General features: G+C 44.4%; 1 protein-coding gene across 2 annotated transcripts in view; it reads left to right on the top strand.

Annotated features, from left to right (window-relative positions):
- Window positions 1-19,779, top strand: part of TRMT11 (tRNA methyltransferase 11 homolog) — a 907,372-nt gene that overhangs the window by 439,725 nt on the left and 447,868 nt on the right. For both annotated transcript variants that reach the window (XM_069607505.1, XM_069607506.1), the window contains one exon: window positions 15,009-15,165. In XM_069607505.1, the coding sequence (XP_069463606.1) occupies window positions 15,009-15,165 (157 nt within the window). The remainder of the gene's footprint in view (window positions 1-15,008; window positions 15,166-19,779) is intronic.

Here is a 19,779-nt window from a genome sequence, read left to right as displayed (position 1 = left end):
GGTGACTTTACATGCCCTGGGAGACAGTAGTCAGTCCCAGGGTATGGAGTCTATGGTGGGGGTCACCTAGGACACCCCTGTGTTACTGCAACGAGGGTGCTGTGTAACACACATAGAAAAAACACATGACACCCATAAAAGACCCCATAGCCCATAAAACACATAGATCCACAAAGGAATACCCCAAATCATGTCCAAGAGTGCGAGGAAAAGTCTCACTCTTGGCAGGAGAAAAAAACAAACTCAAGAAATCCAGCAAAGCTGCTGGGGGACTTGCTAGGTTAGTAAATCTAGCATAAACAGAGAATTCTCCCTAACACTTGTACCCAACGCTGTGAGGGGCAAAAAGCATGAACTGAGGCTACCTGCGCCGTGCGTGCTACTTAAAACATCTGATGACATCACCCTAGATTGAGGCCTTCAGGAGACATCGACCTGGCACCATCGACTCAGGGAGCCCTCTGCCGAAAGAAATTCTGAAGCAGCTCAGCTGTGGAAATTACATGTCATAGATGAGGAATACGTTGGAGGAACATCCAGTCGAAAGAACGTTACCAGTTGGTAAGTAACTTGTTCTTTTGCACTGCTCTTTGCTCTAAACCTTTGCATGTGTGCAGAAAAATATTGAAGCTGTCGTATTTACAAGTTTTGTGTAAAAAGACCTTCTATGGCACTTCTGGAGGCCTGTTCTCTGGTTCTGCTCATCATCCGGTGGTCACTGGACTGTTGGCTTTAATGGTCCCTCCCATTATTCTCCAGTAATGTCCAGTATGTTGCAGGAGTTCCCATCGCAGACCAACTCAAACTGGGAGAAGCCTGTGGATGATTGACATTTTCTGGATGCTAACCAGAGCCCATGGGATTAGTGTCACGACCCTCGCCCAAAACCCTCTCTGGCAAACCCATTGGCCAGGTGGAGTCAGGACTCGGGCCTCTAGAGCCTGGCATCCTGTTCAAAAGCCCCCATGGGGCCAGTCCTGGCACCTATGGCGCCAGGGTCATACACCATGAAAAACAATGTGCTTGGGAACTACTTTATTGTATTGTCAGCCAACATGGAGGCATCCATTTAGCTTGGTTCCTAAGAACCAAGCTATGCGGTCTAGTGTTTTGGGTGTGGTAGCCTAGGGACTACTTTACCTAGACTATTTTGTTGGGTCTATTTAAACCACACCCGAGCAAGACAACACGCTTCGTGTTACTTTGCATCTTGCAACGTGATGCTCACTGTGTCCAGCTATTCCCTCGAACCTCAGAGAAGCAGAACCTGCAAAGAGACCAAAGGAACATCGTAAGCAGCAGCATCTTACCTGCAGTCTTCATCTTTAAACACTCTCAGCTACTGAGAACAGCTTCCTCGAATCTGCACGCCTCCTGGACAGAACGACGTGAAAGAGGAAGATAGAGGCAACATTAAAGAAAGCAGTAGAGACATTTACAAATTACAAACTGAATCAAAAGGCTTACCTGGCTGGTCGCCTCTCGGCTGGCATTCCACTTGCGCTGAAGAACACTGCAACCTACAAGGAAGGAAAACGCAGGTTAGCAAAGGCAAGACTTCGCAATGCTGCGCATAGCGCTTACTTAACGCATCATAGCGCTCTTAATGCGGCATCATTTACCAGCGGGGCTCAACCAAGCCAGTTCACCGCGCTGAAGCTCTGCATACCTAAGGGAGAAAAAAGAGACATTTTAAACAAAAAAAGGCATGCAGGATAGCAACAAAACCAAAGAACAGCAATAAGACCTACCTGAACAATATCAAACGGGCCGGTGTCAGTGAAGTAACTGGACCGCACTCGCCCATGAAAGACAACGTGCCCCTGCAAAGAAGGCAGGACGGAGAGCACGCCTAATTTTACCACAAGGCAGAACCTTCCCTGCAGACCACATCAGGACAAAGCTGAGAAGCATACCAGCGAGTAACCCGGCTGGGTGGCGTCCCTGTGGATACCAGGTGAGCGTAACAATTGGTTCTTCCCAGTTCCGTCCATCTTCAGAGACCAACTTCCTAAGAATGCGTTTCATAGTTTGATAACTGTTCCACTAGGCCGTCAGTCTGCGAGTGGTTATTGGAGGTCCAGAGATTGTTGATGTTCATTGCCTCCATCTCTCCGATCAGTACCGACATGAAACTACTTTCCTGGTCTGTGACGGTTTTGGCTTAAAAATAGTCAAACTAAAACAGGCATGAGAACCATCTGGATGCTTTTTTGTAGTGTTACTTCTCAATGGAAAGGCTGCAGGATATCGGGCCCCATATTCTACGGTCATTGGGATATATTTATTCCCAAATTTGGAAGATTTCAAGGGGCTGACTATGCCCTGCCGATCCTGGAAAAAAAGGGACCTCCTATAATTGGCAGAGGCTGAAGAGGTGCTTGAGGTTCGTCATCTATAGAGGTATTTTGGCAAATCGGGCAGCAGGCACAAAACTTCGTATTCATGGCATATACCCCAGGCCGAACATCCGGCTGATCAACGTCTTTTTTGTTTTTGTTTTCTCCAGTCCAAGGTGTCCGGCTGTCAGGGTGGAGTGTGCCAATTCTAATGTATCCTCCTGAAATGGTCTCTGTATCAATAGTTTGTGATAATGGGTCCCTTCTCCTCTGGAATTAAATTTAATCTATTCTTGTTGAAACAAATTGTATTTTAGGTTTCAGCCCTTGGCTACCAATACCAAGTTCTTTCAAGACTGCTCTAGAAGTGGATCCGGTCCTTGGGCCTTGACTATTTCAGAGGAAGGTTCCAGGGGAACTCACAACTGGGCTCTTGCTTGGTGTCCATCATTTTGCCAAACCCTCATTCAGTTTTTTCAGTTGGTTCCAGCGTCTCCACTGCCTCGATCTGTGGATCGAGGAGTTTCTCAAATATGGAATACTTGTGGGCCAATCCAGACTCTGGGACGATTCTTTCATAGGTTCCCTCTGGTATCTCCACTCGAAAAACTGTCTGAACAATGGCTTGGCTTTGTGGAGGAAATGTGAATTCTTCAACCATATATGAATCGCATTCCCGCTGCTTCTCGTGTTACTCTAGTGGGGACTCAAACATGTTTGTCAGTCTCACTAATCTAACATTTTTGGATGGCAGTGGGTGGTGACCTTTGTATCTGGGTCCAGAGGTTCCCATGACACCATGTGTCACAGATGACTCGTATACGCCAAGTCTAACAGGCGGTTCAAGGGTTTTAATTAAGCTTTGCCGGGGCTTGAGGACACTCTAGTCTATAAAAGCACCTTCTCTCTAACCCAGGTGTCCCGAACGCCAGGTTAGTTGATGTCTATTATCTAAAATCTGACTTGTGTGAAGGATCAACACCTAAAGGCCAAACTGCGTTATCTAGCTGACCTCCTTTAGGGACTTCCTGTACTGCCCCTACACTATCCAGTGGTAAATTGTCTATATGGAGATGGGATTGCGTCTGTCAGACACTCTGCCCATCACAGTCTTCTTCCTATCATGCCAACATACTGGCCTCCTAATACTCTGAAACTCTCTACTTTTCTCCTCCCATCAACTCCACACTCTGCTATCTTGCGTCTTGTGTCCCTCCGATGTCTTTCACTCCACCCATGTCTTGCCAGGTTATGTGATTTTCATCGCTGGGAAAAAACATTGAGGGGTACTTGATATTTTTGTATCCTACTTCACACCCTTCCCCACATATTTTAGAACTGCTGCAATTATATAAACAAACTCAATTCCTAGAATATTTGGGGAAAGTGTTGGATGGTGGATTAAAAGCACCTATTCAGTGCCCCTCAATGTTTTTTCAGCAATTTAATCCCTGCATACAGTTTGCCTACTCCCTCCTGTAGTGTACTACTCCCTCCTCTACACTACTACGCCCTCCTCCTCCTCATTATTACTACCGGTCCTCCTCACCTTCTTCTCTGACACCTCCTTTCCACTCTCGCAATCACTAGTGTGACAAATGTAGCAATATCGTCAATGCTTCCCTGGAGGGAAGCTCCTCTGACGTTGCCAGGGAAAGTCAGAAACTACATGACTCTGGCCTGGAGGGTGGCGATCTGCGGGAGGCCCACGTGGGGGAAGACAAACTCCAGGGAAGCAGGGTAAGGACATTGGACTAGAATAATTCTTTACCTGGTTTCCTTGATAACCATTAATGCTGAGATGAGAAAGAGAGATGGAGGAATTAACATCACTAGAAGCGGCAAGCCAACACTGTGTTGTAGTCATTGGAGGATGCTAACAAGTGCTGGGACTTGCATACAGCCAATTTCTTTTAATAACACAAAGGCAGTAAGTGCTGGGACTTATGTACATCCCCCCTTCCCCTTTTTTATAACCGTGACGAGGAAGAGAGATGGAGTGATGATCACTAGAGGCTGCAAACCAGGGCGGGCGTTCTTGTCATTGGAAGATGTTAACAGGTGCCGGGACATTTAAATATGGAACACCTGAACAAGTTGAGTCAGCCCTCCCATCGCTCGTTGGGACCTGGGAGAAAAGTGAGCTGCAGACAGGAGCGAAGAAGCTGGCGAGGACAGCGTCTAAGGAAGTCGGGCAGAAGAGTGTTTGTTTGTTTGCTGCGCTGCCCTCCCGAGCAGCAGGAGCTTCTGGGCAAAGTTGAAGGGCAGGCGGAAACCTAGAAGCGCTTCCAGGCAGCAGGCGAACAGCAGAGGAAACGATGAGGCGCGAGGGACACCGAAGCTGCCAGAGAAGACTGGTAAACCCAGAGAAGGAGATTGGGATAGTGGGGAACTTCAGGGCAGATACTGTGTGCCGTTAGTAAAGAGCAAACACCCTCACATGGGAGCTGGGACATTTAACACAGATGGAGAAGGGTTGTTGGTCCGACATATGAAATATATAATTACCCGGATACAGAAGTGAGTGAATGCTAATGAAGAGTGTGAACACAGTATTTGCACTCGGATATTGAGAGGACTCAAAAATCCCTGGCAGGAGAGTAAACCAGGCATACAGCGAGACTGGCACCCGCACCCAAGTAGCGAAATAAAACCCTGGCAAGAGAGTAAATCAGCGATGGGAGAAAATGGGCAGAGACCCCCAGAAAGTACTGAGAAAGCAGGGGAAGAAAACCCTCTTTTAGAATTGTGGGCCAAAAGGGAAGAACCATACCCCTTTCTGAAAAGGGCGTCAGCGGTCCAGAAAAAGAACTGTAAAGTGTTGTGGAATCAATGGAAGAGCCATCCTCCTTGGGATTGTAGAAATATCCAAAAGTGTCATTGTGAATAACCTAAAGAAACCTAAGGGAAGGGAAGGTCCCTTCTCTGGAGGAACTTTGTTTCTTTTCTTCACCTTTTAGATACTTTGTTTGAAGCTTCAGGTGTTCAGCCAAGAGACCTTCCCATTTCACGTTAGATTGAGTTTAGTGTGTGAGGGTCCTTTTAGGATTTTGGACACAGGACAGAAAACTCTTTTTGCTTTAGACATCCTAACAGGTTTTTTTGTTGAGGGAGGGAAACCCCTCTTAGTTAAGGATCAGTAGGATTTGCCCAACCCCTATTTTTATTTATGATAATTCTTTATTCACTACAAAACTTGTTACTGTGTCAGTCTTACTCTTGATCGCTCACACTACCCAATCACTCCCTCTACTGATTGCTTATGCACACATACACACCGAACAGTACCACTTGCTCTCACCAGCCAATCCCCCACCTTTTCCATACATTTCCTTCAGGCTCCAATACACCATCCAACCTCCAGTTGGTCCCTTGGTCCTCCTCTGATCTCCCCCGAACAACTTGCAACTTCTCTAGCATTGGATCTTTCATGGACATACATGCTGTGAATATTCCCCCTCACCAGGCTGGGAATCCCCGGTTACCTTGACTTAGTAATTTTCCTATGCAAAAACCTGACACCTTGAGTGGCCCACCCACGTTGTTGTGGGTGCTTTTGGTCCCCACCAATAGGACGCTGATTGTATAGCTCCGCCCAGCAGCTTCCCTTCACATTTCAACTGTCTTCCGAGCTGTTGGGATTCCTCGTGTTCGTCTCTTCTGAGTGAAAATTATGTTCTTCAGAAAATGTATATTTCTTCAACTTCTTCCATCCGGAGCAACCAACGTCTACATACACGGTTCCATTTACAACCATGGAGACCTCTGGACCAAAAGTCCTTATTTAGGCCTTGTGACACTTGCAGCCTAAAAAATGCGTATGAGGGCGATTGACGTACGGAATGTCTTTACTGTCTCTACCCCAACCATTCCACGGACGGATGCGACATCTGCAAGTGTTTCTCACAAAAAAAACCTTGAGGACAGAAACCGTCGCCTAATCTGTTGGTTCAATGAGGGAGCGTACCCGGCGCCAGAAGTGGGGTCGTCATGGAGTGGGAGAGCTTCCACTCCCTCTTACAAGAGGTCACCTTCACGACCGAGATCTAGGTCTGAAGAGCTGGTGGCAAAAAAAAAAAAAAACAGGTGAGGCAAAATCGTCCCTGGGTCACGATTAGGTCAAACATTATTTTCCTGTTAAGCCACCAGGTAGTGGTGAGGGGTCCCATACAGGGTCTAAGCACTCGACCATGGCCCCGTTGACGAAGACACCATCAAAAAAACTGTCCACAAAACCCACGTCCGACCCATACAGGAGATCTCTGATGACGGACAAACACAGATCCAAATTGGCTTTGAGGACCTCCTCTTAGTCTTCGATGAAAAAGAAACACTATTCGTCATTGGAATCTCGCAGATCCTCCTACAGGCATGAATCGTCAACGAGACACCTGTCAACGGCTAAATCGTCATCGATATCCACTCCGACAGCATCAACGACAACTTCGTCAGCGTCAATGGCCCATCCCTTGTCGACGATCAAATAACATAAATCGTCCGGAGAAAAACCCTACGCAACCGTTGACCACCATCACAACTGCGACTTCGGGATTACCTATGCATGACAGTATATTGTCTCCAAAACGTATTTTGAAAACCCCAACAAGGGACACGGTAGAGCATGACCAGGCTCCTCTAGGAATGTTTCCTATAGATTACCCGGATATCGTGCCAGAAGAAATTTTGCAGCATGAAATCCCATCCGATTTTGAGCCTCTGCCAGAAGAAGGTCCACGTGTCACTGACTCCGATCCTGAAGAAGGAACTTCCCATCCTCCCATTCAAGGACCATCTAGAGAGGAAGACGTACCTCTAGGGATTCAGACGCCTACTCTATCATCAACACCTGCTGGAATGGGCAGTATGAATCCACAATACCCCCTTATATTTCCGCAATACTTTCTTTCCCTGCAAGTGCAACATTACAATCACTTTTGGGGCCGCTTGATTCCAGGCTTCCGCTCTCTCAGGCTCAAAAAATTAGGGCATACGGAGAAGACCAAGTTACGCCTCAGCATCAAAGAGACCCAAGCCATCCCTTTAGAGACCAAGACAATCTTCAGAGAGTTCAAACACCTGCTAGGCCTCTACTTCCACGAGGATATAGTCCATGTAGAAGAGAGCAAGATGGGGGAGAATTGGTTGACCCAGACCAGGACACTGTTCCACGGGATACAAGCTCCACCACCTCTTTGTCTCCACGCAGAGCCGACACCTGGGACATGGATGATCCTGACCAAGACATGCAGGGTAGCCCTGCTCAACCTTCGCCTCCAGATGACATTGGGGCTTTATACTCCATGTCTAAAGCATGCCAGGAGTTTGGTTGGATTCCGGAAAAGGATTGTTTTCTCTTTGACCACATGGGAAAACACAGAAAGGCAGTGTTTTCCATACGCATCCTGGATCACGTTTGGCAGGAGGGCCTCCGTACTGTGATGCATTCATTTACAGTATTGGCAGTTAAAGGTAGACTGGATATGAAGTTTAAGGCGCCAGACACGACACCAAAAGGCCTCGCTTCACAACCCACTCCCGAGTCAGTGGTATCAGCGGCAGCAAGCTGCAAGGCTCATATGCAGCATAAGTGTGCCACTGCCCCAGACAATAAAAACAGAAAAAATGGATGCCTTCAGGAAAAAAGGTTCTCACCATTGGGGCAGTAAATGTCCTTGCAATGTTTGTATTAAGATGTGGCATCGGCTGGCTCCTATATTGCAACACTTGCCGTAACAGAGGAAGGAAGGCATGACGCTAGTGCTTGATGGGGAGGAAGCATAGAATCACAGCATTAATATCTCTGAAGACCTCGCTGAAATGGGTTCCAAACAGATGGGCAATGGGGTAATCCTTCGGCAAGCATGTTTACGTTGCACCGATTTTCAGCAGCAAGTACAGCATAAAGTCATCGATATGTCATGTGAAGGGGAAAATCTTGTTTTGGAACAAGATTTATGAAGCCCGTAAAGTCATGAAGGCAGATACGGACACTGCTAGGTCTCTTACAGCCCTGCTGGGCAGGCGGTCCTTTCGAGGATCCTTTGCTAATTAGATTCTCATCCTCTAGAGACAACAAGAACTACAGTAGACCCGGATACTACTCTCAAGGCTATAAGAGAAATTACCAATCCTCCCAGCGCAGCAGGGAATTCCATCAAAGGTGCAGATCAACCACCTCTTGAACAGGTCGGCAAAATAAGATGCAACGACGACTTCTTAGGAGAGATACAGACAGGTGGGGGAAAATGTGGCGTTTTACCTCGACGAGTGGCAAACAATGACATGGGACAGGTTGGTGCTAGATGCCATCCAGTACGGCCACTTGTTGGAGTTCAAACACGCACAAATCCTGATACCTCCCTTAAAGGTATCTCACCCGCACCTTCAGGTTTTACAGGAGGACGTACGTCAAATGCTAATAAAACAAGCCATCAAAAGGTTTCTACCTTCAGCAAGTGGAAATGGAGTATACTCCAGGTACTTAGTCATCAAAAAACCAGACCGGAATTGCGAAGGCTGAGCAAAAACAACAAAAAGCAGCAGTTTAAGATGGTAACACTCCAGGAGGTCATAAAGGCCACACAACCCCACGAATATCTGGTGGCATTAGATCTCAAGGATGCATACTTCCACGTGCCAATACACCCAAGGCACCGAAAGTTCCTCAGATTCGTGGTCGGAAAAAGCCATCACCAGTTCCGGGTACTCCCATTCGGCCTGAAATCAGCACACAGGACGTTCACCAAGTGCCTTGCACCGGTAGCCACCTTCCTCTGAAAACAGGGTCACCACATCTACCTGTACTTGGAAGACTGGGTGGTTCGAGGTTCAACACATCAACAGGCCTTGTGTTCTCTCAGATGAACAGAAACTCTGCTCCAACAATTGGGATTTGAAATAAATTACACAAACTCTTGCACAGTTACCTCAAAAACGTTGGTTTGTCCTACGTGCTCAGTTCCTCATGGACCAAAGTCTTGTCAGACCCTCATCGGACACGATGAAAATATTGATAATCCTAGCGAACTTTCACGCCGAACAAGCTAGTCACGGTCCGCACATACATGACTCCTAGGGACCATGTCCTCCTTCATCCCTCTAATTCCCGCTGCAAATGCTGCCGGTGCAAAGGTTTCTGGCTACCAGATGGTCCCAAATCCAGGGTTCCTGGTCAGACAAAGTTACCATCACTCGGACTCCATCAAGCACACTAAAATGATGGACATACCCCTGCAACATCGCAAAAGGAATGCCCCATGTGGAACTCAATTACCATCTCACTATTGTGACAGATGCCTCCCTGGCGGGATGGGGAGCTCATTTGGACAAGCACCAAGTCAAAGGCCTTTGGACCTCCGAAGAATCCATCCTCCACATAAATGTGCTGGAACTGCAGTCTATAAAATCCTTCCTCCCGCTAATTAAGAATTCAGTGGTTCGAGTCCTCACGGACAACACAACCACAATGCTTTATCTGCGGAAACAAGGCGGAACGCGGTTAAAAACCCTGTGCCAAGAAGTGCAGACTATTTGGCATTGTGCCATCCAGCACAACATTCTGCTTCGAAGCAAGCAGACACCCTCAGCAGGAATTCACTGCAGTCACACGAATGGCAACTGCACAACATCCAGATATCCAAGATTTTCGCAATTTGGGAACGTTTTCTATAACCACAAATGGAAAGGAATCTGTACGTGGTGTTCACAACAGCCCAACCTGCATCCACTGGCCATAAAGCCTCATCAGATCTTTCCTTACCTGCTAAAATGGGCAAAAGAATGTCTAGCAATCTCTTCCTTTAAGGTACACTTAGCAGCAATTTCTAGATTTATAAGAAAAGAGATCTTTCCCTCTACAGTGACAGACTAATTAAGCACTTCTTAAAAGGGATTTTTGAACCTCTGTCTACACGCATCAAATTTCTCACATGGAAGGTGGCTTTCCTAGTAGCCATTACATCCTCTAGACGTTTCGGAGCTTCAAGCTTTGGTAGCAGACCCTCTGTATCTACGATTTGCGAAAGACCATGTGTAACTCTCCTCCAATTCTCATTTCATCTCAAAAGTTCCATCGGAGTGTCACAAAAATGCAACCATAACTGCCTACATTCTTTCAAAACACCACTTCACCAGTGGAGGAAGCCTTACAAACTCTGGACGTGAAAAGGACATTGAAATATTATCTAGACCGGACAAAATCTTTTAGATTGACTAAACAGCTTTTTGTCTCCTTTGGCCCATCCAACAAGGGAAAATCCATTTCACAACAGGGCATCGCAAGATGGATTTCATCTACAATCTCCTTTTGCCACTCGAAGGCCAATAGGCCGTTGCAAACTGCTCCTAGAGCAGACTCTACAAGGGCCACGCCTGCCTCTGCTCTGGAGTACCCATCCAAGTCATTTGCCAGGCAGCAACATGGGCAGTGCCCCACACATTTACCAGGCACTACTGTTTACATCAGCAGTACGCTGAGGACGTTGCAGTCCTTCAACGGCTGTTCCAGTAAGGTAAGCCCTGCAACTTCCGTTTTTTTTCCCTTTGTCTACTTGTTTATGTATTTTTCTCGCATTAACGCAGAGAATTTGAAAGTATAGAATCTGTGTTTGCCTGGTTTATCTCTAAACATGTATACTGCTATAAAATCTATTCACAGCATGTGAAGCCATGAAATATCCAATGCTGAAAAAGGGAATAGTTTCTTACCTGTAACTCCATTTCTCCAGCGTTGGTATCTTTCATGGATTCACATGCACCCTCAGCCTACCCCTTCAGGCAAACATCCTCTATAAGGGGATATCCTCCAGCTGGAGTGGTTAAAATCTGAGGGTAAGCTGCTGGGGCGTATCTATACACTTGACATCCTAGTAGTGGGGACCAAAAGCACCCACAACGACTTTGATGGGAAAATTACTAAGTCAAGGTAACAAGGGATTCCCAGCCTGATGGGGAATATTCACAGCATGTGAATCCATGAAAGATAACGCTGGAGAAATGTTACAGGTCAGAAACGACTCCCTTCCTGCTTCCTGTTGCCCTCTTTATGCTTCCATTCCTCCTTCCATTGGCTTACTTGCCCTGGACAATCCGGCCCGATCTTCCACAGATGGATGGTGTTACAAACGGTCAAGATGCTAAATAGCGGGCTGGCTAAGCCCTGCCCTTTTCTCTGCACAGGTCCACCGTCCATAATCGTGGCCTGTGTTACAATGCCCCACAAAGACTGATGCATTAGAAAGTGTGATGAGTCACCCTTTTCATCGGGCTGAGATGGCTAGGCCCAGAAGTCTTTTTTCCATGTTGATCAAAACTGCTGCCACATAGTGTGTCACTGTGAGAGAAATACGGATTCCACATTATTCTGCAGCACAGTAGATTTTTTATGGTTGTGGGGACTCCCGAAGCAGTGTGCTGGTGAGAAGTGGAGAAAACAGAAGCAAGCTGTCCTTCCTCCAGCACAGAGCAGACCATAGGAAAATCGCTGACGGCACCATGAGAACGAATGTCATGCACTTTCCCATATTACAGATGGCCTCAAGAACCGACAAATTCTCATAGACGGTTTGAGTTTCTTATTTGAAGATTTGCAAGGGTGTGAGGGGGGGGGGGTTGCTGAGCATCGTCCTTCATGTGGTTCACTCAACCTGCTGTGGCCACTAGAGGTCTGAAACTGCTACTTTCTATGATTGTCTGTGATGGCCTAAAGGTAACACCACTTGGTCCTTTCACATCCTTTCATTCCTTGTCCTGATGTTCTATTCTGTCTTTCCCTTTCTAGTACTCTCCTTCCATGTACTCCTCCCACCATATCTCTCCCTCTCCCACACACTCCCTTGTCTGTCTCTCTATGTTCTTCTCTGTGCTTAACTCCACCCTCCAGTCTTGTCCACTACTACTCTCCCATCTCTACTCCACTACTACTCTCCCATCTTTACTCCACTAATGCTCCCCCCTCTTTTCCTCTGTTGCTCTTCCCTCTCCTCTCCGCTGCTGCTCTTCTCTCTCCTCTCCTGCTCTCACCTCCCTTCTCTGCTGCTGCTCTCCCCTCGTGTCCCCCTTGCAAGAAGAAACCAAATCCTTCCCATATAGCTTTAGGTCGCTTTATGATGGGAACAAACGTGGAATTTTAGAGAATCTCTCCGATTCTCCCATCGTTTTTCTACGGTGTAAAGTTGTGACCGCCACATTTGTTTTTTTGCTTTCATGACATTTTTATTTAGTAACCTTTGTAAGCCAACAGGATACAGAATACTATCATTGTTTAAGTTGCGGATGCTCAATCTTATGGCTCTGCTCCAAATCTTTCCGTATGTGGCTTAGTGCAGGTTCGCAAAAAGGAGACGTGTCTGCTCTCGGCTATGCAAGCTGATTTTGACTATCATTAACACCCTGACTGCGGCTAAATGAAGACCGTCACAGCAGCAGGACACCACCTTAAACTCTCTGTTGTGCTTTCCCGTCAAGTAACTGCCAGGAGCACTACTAATATTCATAATTTGTGAACTGTTGGTATTCCCCAATTTTGTGATTGGTATTCTATGCATGCACCTCAGAAATGTTAAAGGCTATGTCTGGTCAGTTTTCAGATTAAAATTTGTCAAAGCGCTTTACTCATGAGCGGTTCACCCGGACCTCGGCAGCATAGTTTTCCCGCTCTTTTAAGTCATCCAGGGGTGTTGCTAGGTCTGGAAAAGATCAGGGGCTAAGCTAATGTCGGGACTGGCGGGACTCGGGGCTAGCTAGCCTTTTGGTTGTAGACCCTGAACTTCTATCTGGGGCTACAACCAAAAGACCCGGGGCTATAGCACCCTTGGCCCCCCACTAGCAACGCCTCTAGTCAGGCCCAAGTAGCACAGCATGGCTGATAGTACCTTGAGATTTTGCATTTTACTGGGGTTTCTCGTCTCTACCCAGAGCTCTTTCAACTCCTCTCCACCCTGCGACATCATCAAGGGGCAATCGAGCCTCACCTTATAATAATGTGCTACAGGCCTGATCGATCCTTCCTTCTGACCACTTTACTCGCATATATTGTGCTCCTTTTTAATGGTAGCCATGTCACTAGAGCCTACCCAAGTGGAGCTGCCGCCACATCCATTGCAGAGAATGTCTGTCTTTGGTTCCACCCAGGTCCACTTGCCCCCCAGTTTATTTCTTTAGGAGGCAGTACTTTAATTGTCCTTGGCCCAGGTAAGATAGCTCAGTGGGTTAAGCGCTCACTGCTGAGATGCTTGTATTGTGTAGGTCGCAGGTTCGAATGCTTGCAAGGTCAACTCAGCCTTTCATCCTTCTGTGGCCGATAAAATGCATTCCAATTTTGATTGGGTAATAGTAATTGCATATAAAATGTTCTACGTAATGTGCTTTGGAGAAAATCGCTATATAAATGAGTTATTAGGTGAGTTATAAAATTGGGGATTAACTAACATGTGGGTGAAACGGAGATAAATTAGCCTTGGCTGATAATTGGAGAATCGTCCACGAATACTGCTAATTTCTTGCAATAGACGAATGTATACCTTATGAAACATCACAGCTTATCCTGGTTTCCAGGCGAGCGGTTGACCTGGAATAGCAATGATGAACTTTATATTATTTAGCCTAACTCGCAACGAGAGACGTTGTAGTGGACCAGCGATCTTAAGAGGCTTAAAAGCACACAGATCTCTATCCAAAACTAGACACCTGTATAGAGCGATTCCAGAAATGAAGGTCTATATGGAAATCGGACTGTGCAATAGAAGCGCAGTGACCGTTTACCGAGATATCGGTCCCCCTTTACAGAGCATGCGCTGGATACAGAAAGAAAACATACAGTATTGTTAACACCAGTAAAGAGGGAACGCAAAGCATACTGAAATTAAGTACAGTAGATAGTCATTGGAACGATGGTAGCTTGTTGCCCGCAGAAAACTGTAAATATTCCACTGAGAAAAGCTTGGTAGCACCTTGCTGCAACACATGTCAGAGAGTGGTCTCTAACCGTGCACTGGGAGCAAGGTAGCATGTGGTTTTAAATGGAGTATGTGTTTTAATTGTATTTTTGTATTGTAGACCTGATAAACTGTCAAAGGCAAATGTTAGAAAGGATGACATGGCAGTGTCCCGGTATGATTTGTTAAATGCTGTCATCGCAAGGCCGTAAACGAATCGGAGAACTATGTTTTGAAATTTATTTAATTGAGAAATGTGTATTTAGAGTGGGTACAAGGAGAAAAGGGTTTCTTTAGGCCGATTCGTGTACATTGTAAGTCCCAGACATATATGGGTTGTCAACTTTTTTTTGGTAAAAATCCCACTTTAATGGTGATGTTAAATAAAATTGAATCTAATATTATTTTAGGCTCATCTAGTTGTCTTTAATGTCGGTGAGGTAGGGCACCAATATGGATGTTAGTATTGTGCTGCTTCAATCTGGATCACTCTTATTTTGTCAACCGCTTTGAGAGCAAAGATGAACATGATTTGATATATACAATACTTGTCTGTCTGTTTTGCCTGTGCTGGCTGGCTTTCAATAACTCGTGCTTCATTTGACATCACAGGCCTTCTACAAATCTTAAATCATCATATTTGACTCCAAATCATGTCTTCCCATTTTGTTGCTATTCACTTGGGTAAAGAAACAAACGACCTTCTCATTTTACAATTGAATTCCCTTTTATACAGATTGCCGATGGACAGCGAGATCTTATCAATTCGTACAGTGTTAAAAAAAGGCACTTTATTGGAAACACAAGCATGGATGCGTGCCTCGCCTTCATCATGGCAAACCATGCAAGAGTGAAAGACCACGATATTGTATATGACCCGTTTGTTGGAACAGGTATGTGTTGCTCTAGCATATAGTGTAGTGTTTTGAGCAGTAGGGAGTGAATGATTCCGTATGTTAACAAAGAACAATAGGTTTCAGTATCCATACCACTCGGAAACAAATTATCTTTTTTTTAAAAACACTTTATAATTTTAAAAATAATACAATATAGACATATTCATAACATCCATGGATTGTAACTTGAACTACTTCATTCTTGCTGTATCAACTAATCTAATTATTACACTAACAATATTTACAACTCATAATCTTATCAACTATAACTAATGCAATATTTTACTACAACAATCCTGCAGAGATAACAAAACTTGAAAGCACATACACAACATAGACAAACAACAAGACGTAGTCACTCATATCCCTATCATTCACATGCTACCAACCCTTATTATAATAATATTGGCATCAACTATACAGTTCATCTATGGTCTCCATGACCAAGTATTTGTCCTCGTTTCTGCTTTTTTAGCATAACTCTCATTACTAGACAAGATTCGTAAATCAGACAACCATCCCTCCACTTCTGGCTTTTTCCTAGATTCCCATACCCTCAGAATTTGCTTTGCTGCCACCACCAACACTCTGTAAACCCACCCAAGATGTTCTCGAGCTATTATACACCTCCCAGTGTTTGAGAGCAGAATTGTTGAATATGACGAACTTGGTAATTCTACTCCCAGTATTATGTCCTGTCTGTTCAAAATATCATCACAAAAACCCACCACTCTTGGACATTCCCACCGCCTTTTTGGCCACAACCCCAGCATGAGTCATCATTAGCCATACCTAAGTCAGTCATCTGTGCTGGGATCTAGTTTAGAAGACACACATCGCAAATTCAGATCCATCTTTGAATTTGTGCCAATTCTTAACAAGCTATCCCAATATTTTAGTTATGTCCTTGCCCAGCTCCTTCACCCATGCTTGCCTTAGTTTCTCCCATGAAGTCGCACATGAACCCTCCATAGGCATCAGCTTCAGATAGGTCGATACCATATATGGAGAAGAATGAAATGTACTGCAGGCTGTCGCCCTCTTTCAAAGGGCAATTTAACATCCGTTGTCTTTGCCTGAGAAGAGATTCCAATTCCAAACGCTTATGCCCTCTTTTTCCCTAGACCAAAATTTCTTCTGAGTAACTCAAAAGGAACAATTTGTCCATCCTTCCACACATCGTGCACCCTTTAAATACCTCTCATTACCCAACTCCGCCAGTACAAGGTCTTGTTTCCAATTTGTAGCCCCAAGTTCTGCCACAAGGATGCCTCCTAATTAATCCATATATTTTCTCCACCACTGGTCATAAAAGTCCTCAATGCATCTCCAGTTGTTTCTATTGTAGGCAACTTGGCAATCAGATTAGGCATTTTACACATTGTGTATACATCATGCAGGGAGACTGGCAGAAATGTCTTTCTCAATGATCCTCCATAATGGCATGCACTTATCCCTCCCATTAAAGTATAATGCTGATTTCTTCAATACAAACCCCCTGCAATGATCCTTCAAATTGTGAGATCCAAAGCCCCCTCTCACACTGCCTGCATTAGAACATATTGTGGAATCCTAGGTCTCAGGCCCCAAAGAAAATTCTGAAAAACTTTGTCAATGTGCCTAATAACCTTCTTCGTAAACGTAAGTGGAATAGACTGAATGATGTAAAGAACTTTGGGCAAAAGCACCATTTTCATTGCATTAACCTTAGCCCAAATATTAAGCATTTGAACACATCCCTCTGAAGTACCTCTCTTATCTTGGCTACATTAAACTCCAACATCCCCTTCGAATCTCGAACAAGATTGACCCCCAAATACTTGACACTCTCCGTAGCCCACTGACAATTCTAGGAATTAAAGTCCCTGCGCGGGTGAGTAACATCCAATGGAAAAAACAATGACTTCTCCCAATTAATCTTATCACCATGCCTCCCACAAATAAACCCAACTTCGGAATGCTCAATCAGTCCACCAATGTACATGTCCAACCGACTGGTCAGTATCCTGGTAAGTATTTTTGCATCCACTTTTAGCAATGATATCGGCCTGTAATTCTCATACGTAGTAATATCCCTACATGGTTTTGGAATTACTTTAATACACGCCTCCCGTATCGTTGGACATAGAATCCCTTTGATCATAAAATAATTATATAGGTTACATAGCAGTGGAGCTAATTCAGGTCCAACGGCTCTGTAAAACTCAACTAGCAGCCCATCCAGGCCCAGCAATTTACCTATGTTAAACTGATCAATAGCTCTTAATATCTCCTCCTCTCTAATCGGCTGATCAATGGTGATTGCTTGCTCCGTAGTCAATTTTGGCAAATCAATTTTCCTGAAAAACTCTTCTAAATTGTCTGTCGGGAATTGGGTTTCAGTATATAAAGATGTATAAAAGTTCCTGAAACATTCCCATACATCTTCCCTTTTCACCATTGATATTCCATGCTCCTTCACTATTTTCTGAATATATACCTTATCTACCAAACCCTTCAATTTGTTGGCTAGCAATCTACCACCCTTGTCTCCCTGTTCCCAATATTTCTGCTTCATATAAAAGACTTTTCTCACTCTGCATATCCTTTTCGCCTATCCATCTCCACCTTATCTTCACTACTTCTTGACAATTGAAATTTCTTCTGTAACTTGCCTAACCTACTCTCCAGATGTTTCAATTCCATCATTCCTGATATCCTTGTACGGGATGTAATCATAAGTTCCCTTCGAATAGCCGCCTTAAAGCTATCCCAGACCACTAATTCATCAGCTGAGCCTTTATTTATTTCATAGAAGGACTTGATAATCGATTTTAAAGATGTCAGCACATCTTGATCCTTTAATATGTTTTTAAACGCCATCTTGATGTGGCCGACCTTACACCACCTAGTTCTAACTTTAACTTAATCATAGAAAGATCCGATAAACCCTGTTCCATTATCTCCACTCTAATAGCCAATGAGTCTTTCAGAGATAAAAAAAAATGATAGATTCTCGAGTACAACTCTGGTGGAAAAAAAAGAATACTCCCTCTCCCCAGGATGCAAAGTTGTCCAAATACCAGCTAAATCAAACCTGTGCAAAAGTGCTTCAAACGCTCTACTTGTACTCTCTGCCGTGTATCAGCACTGCCCCGAGCGATCCAACTTATGATTAAGGACACCATTAAAATCGCCCCCCAATATAACATGCTCTCTACACATATTCTGCAACAGAGATGTTATTTTTGTGAAAATGTTGATACCCGTAGCACATGGACCATAAATGGATCCCGAGTTATGTCTGCAAAGGGGGATTCGCGCTATGGGTACGGAATATCAATCAAGAGTTATTGCTAAGATGTTCTAATTTGGATGCAGTAATCAAAGTCCCAAAGAGCAAATTGTAGGTTAACAGGTTTAATCTGAAATGCACAGCGGACAAGTGTTTCGACCTCGTGGTCGTCTTCAAGGCTGTAAATTGAAATACATAGACATTTGCATTTTACAATAGGTCCAAATCCATGATCCATTGCAGTTACACACAGAAATCGGTATTAGAGTAATGTAAGGAAACCATGAGTATATGTCACAATAAGATAAAGAAAAGTAAAGAACATACCACACATCAGTTCGGGAATGATGGATATTGCGGGAGACGTACAGCAAGAGCAAAAATGACAAATGCAAATTAAATAATAATAGTACAGTTTTAGCAATGGTTGATGTTAAAACATATTAGGTTGACTGAATCCATATCAGTCAAAACTTAAAAAACATTACCCGACTTGCACCCAGTCATTGCAGTGGTTCTGAAGGAGTAAAGTTTACCCTAGGCCCATGTGTATACAAATAACCTTGAAGGATTTATTCCACACATGCCAGTGAGGTGCATTAGAATATAATGTGATGGGTGTTATATATTCGCAAACAAAGCAATTGACCATGTTATTTTGTAGTAAAAATTATCTTCATAATGAGTGATATTAATTATCTACTGTATTGTGGGAAAGTGCCAGAGTTGTGGCCTTACCCCTTTACCTAAGATACGGTACTCAAACCTAAACAGAGAAAGTATTTGGAAGGTCAGTTATGATGGGATGATTGCAGTCATCATCCAGTCACTATATCCATAATGGACGTGATAAAGTAATGGTGCATTCGCCAAGGAAACCTACTGTAGTAGAATCTTGTCCCTTGCAGGATTGGTGAAAAAACAGAACATATGATCTAGTGATAGTCACTATTGGGCAAATGCTTGTCACGTCTGAAAAACAATCAATACAGAATATCCATGTATGTAGAGTCTACCCCTCCAAAACTATGGTTAACATATCAAGAGGCAATTCACAGACAAATCCTGTAAGCAAATTATATTCCTCACCTGAAAGTGTCATACATATAGAGCAGCTTGATGCTAACGTGATTATTTGAAACAGCAAAATGGTCAAGTCTTGTCGCCAGTTTTCAATGTGGCCTGTTGGAAATGAGAAAGGTTTGTGTTATTAATTTGTGAATTCTGCAGAGTTAGGGCTGAGTATCAAGGGAGCCAGCGACTAGATCCACCCCTCTATAATATGCAATGTGTATTTAGGACATCCTCAGTGCAAGGCGGACAAAAAATGCCCACTG

This window comes from Ambystoma mexicanum, chromosome 4q (genome assembly GCF_040938575.1).
Source record: "Ambystoma mexicanum isolate Mex_15411 chromosome 4q, UKY_AmexF1_1, whole genome shotgun sequence".
Classification (NCBI taxonomy): domain Eukaryota; kingdom Metazoa; phylum Chordata; class Amphibia; order Caudata; family Ambystomatidae; genus Ambystoma; species Ambystoma mexicanum.
The sequence above is the reverse complement of the archived record's forward strand: the minus strand, read 5'-3'. Positions and strand labels throughout refer to the sequence as shown.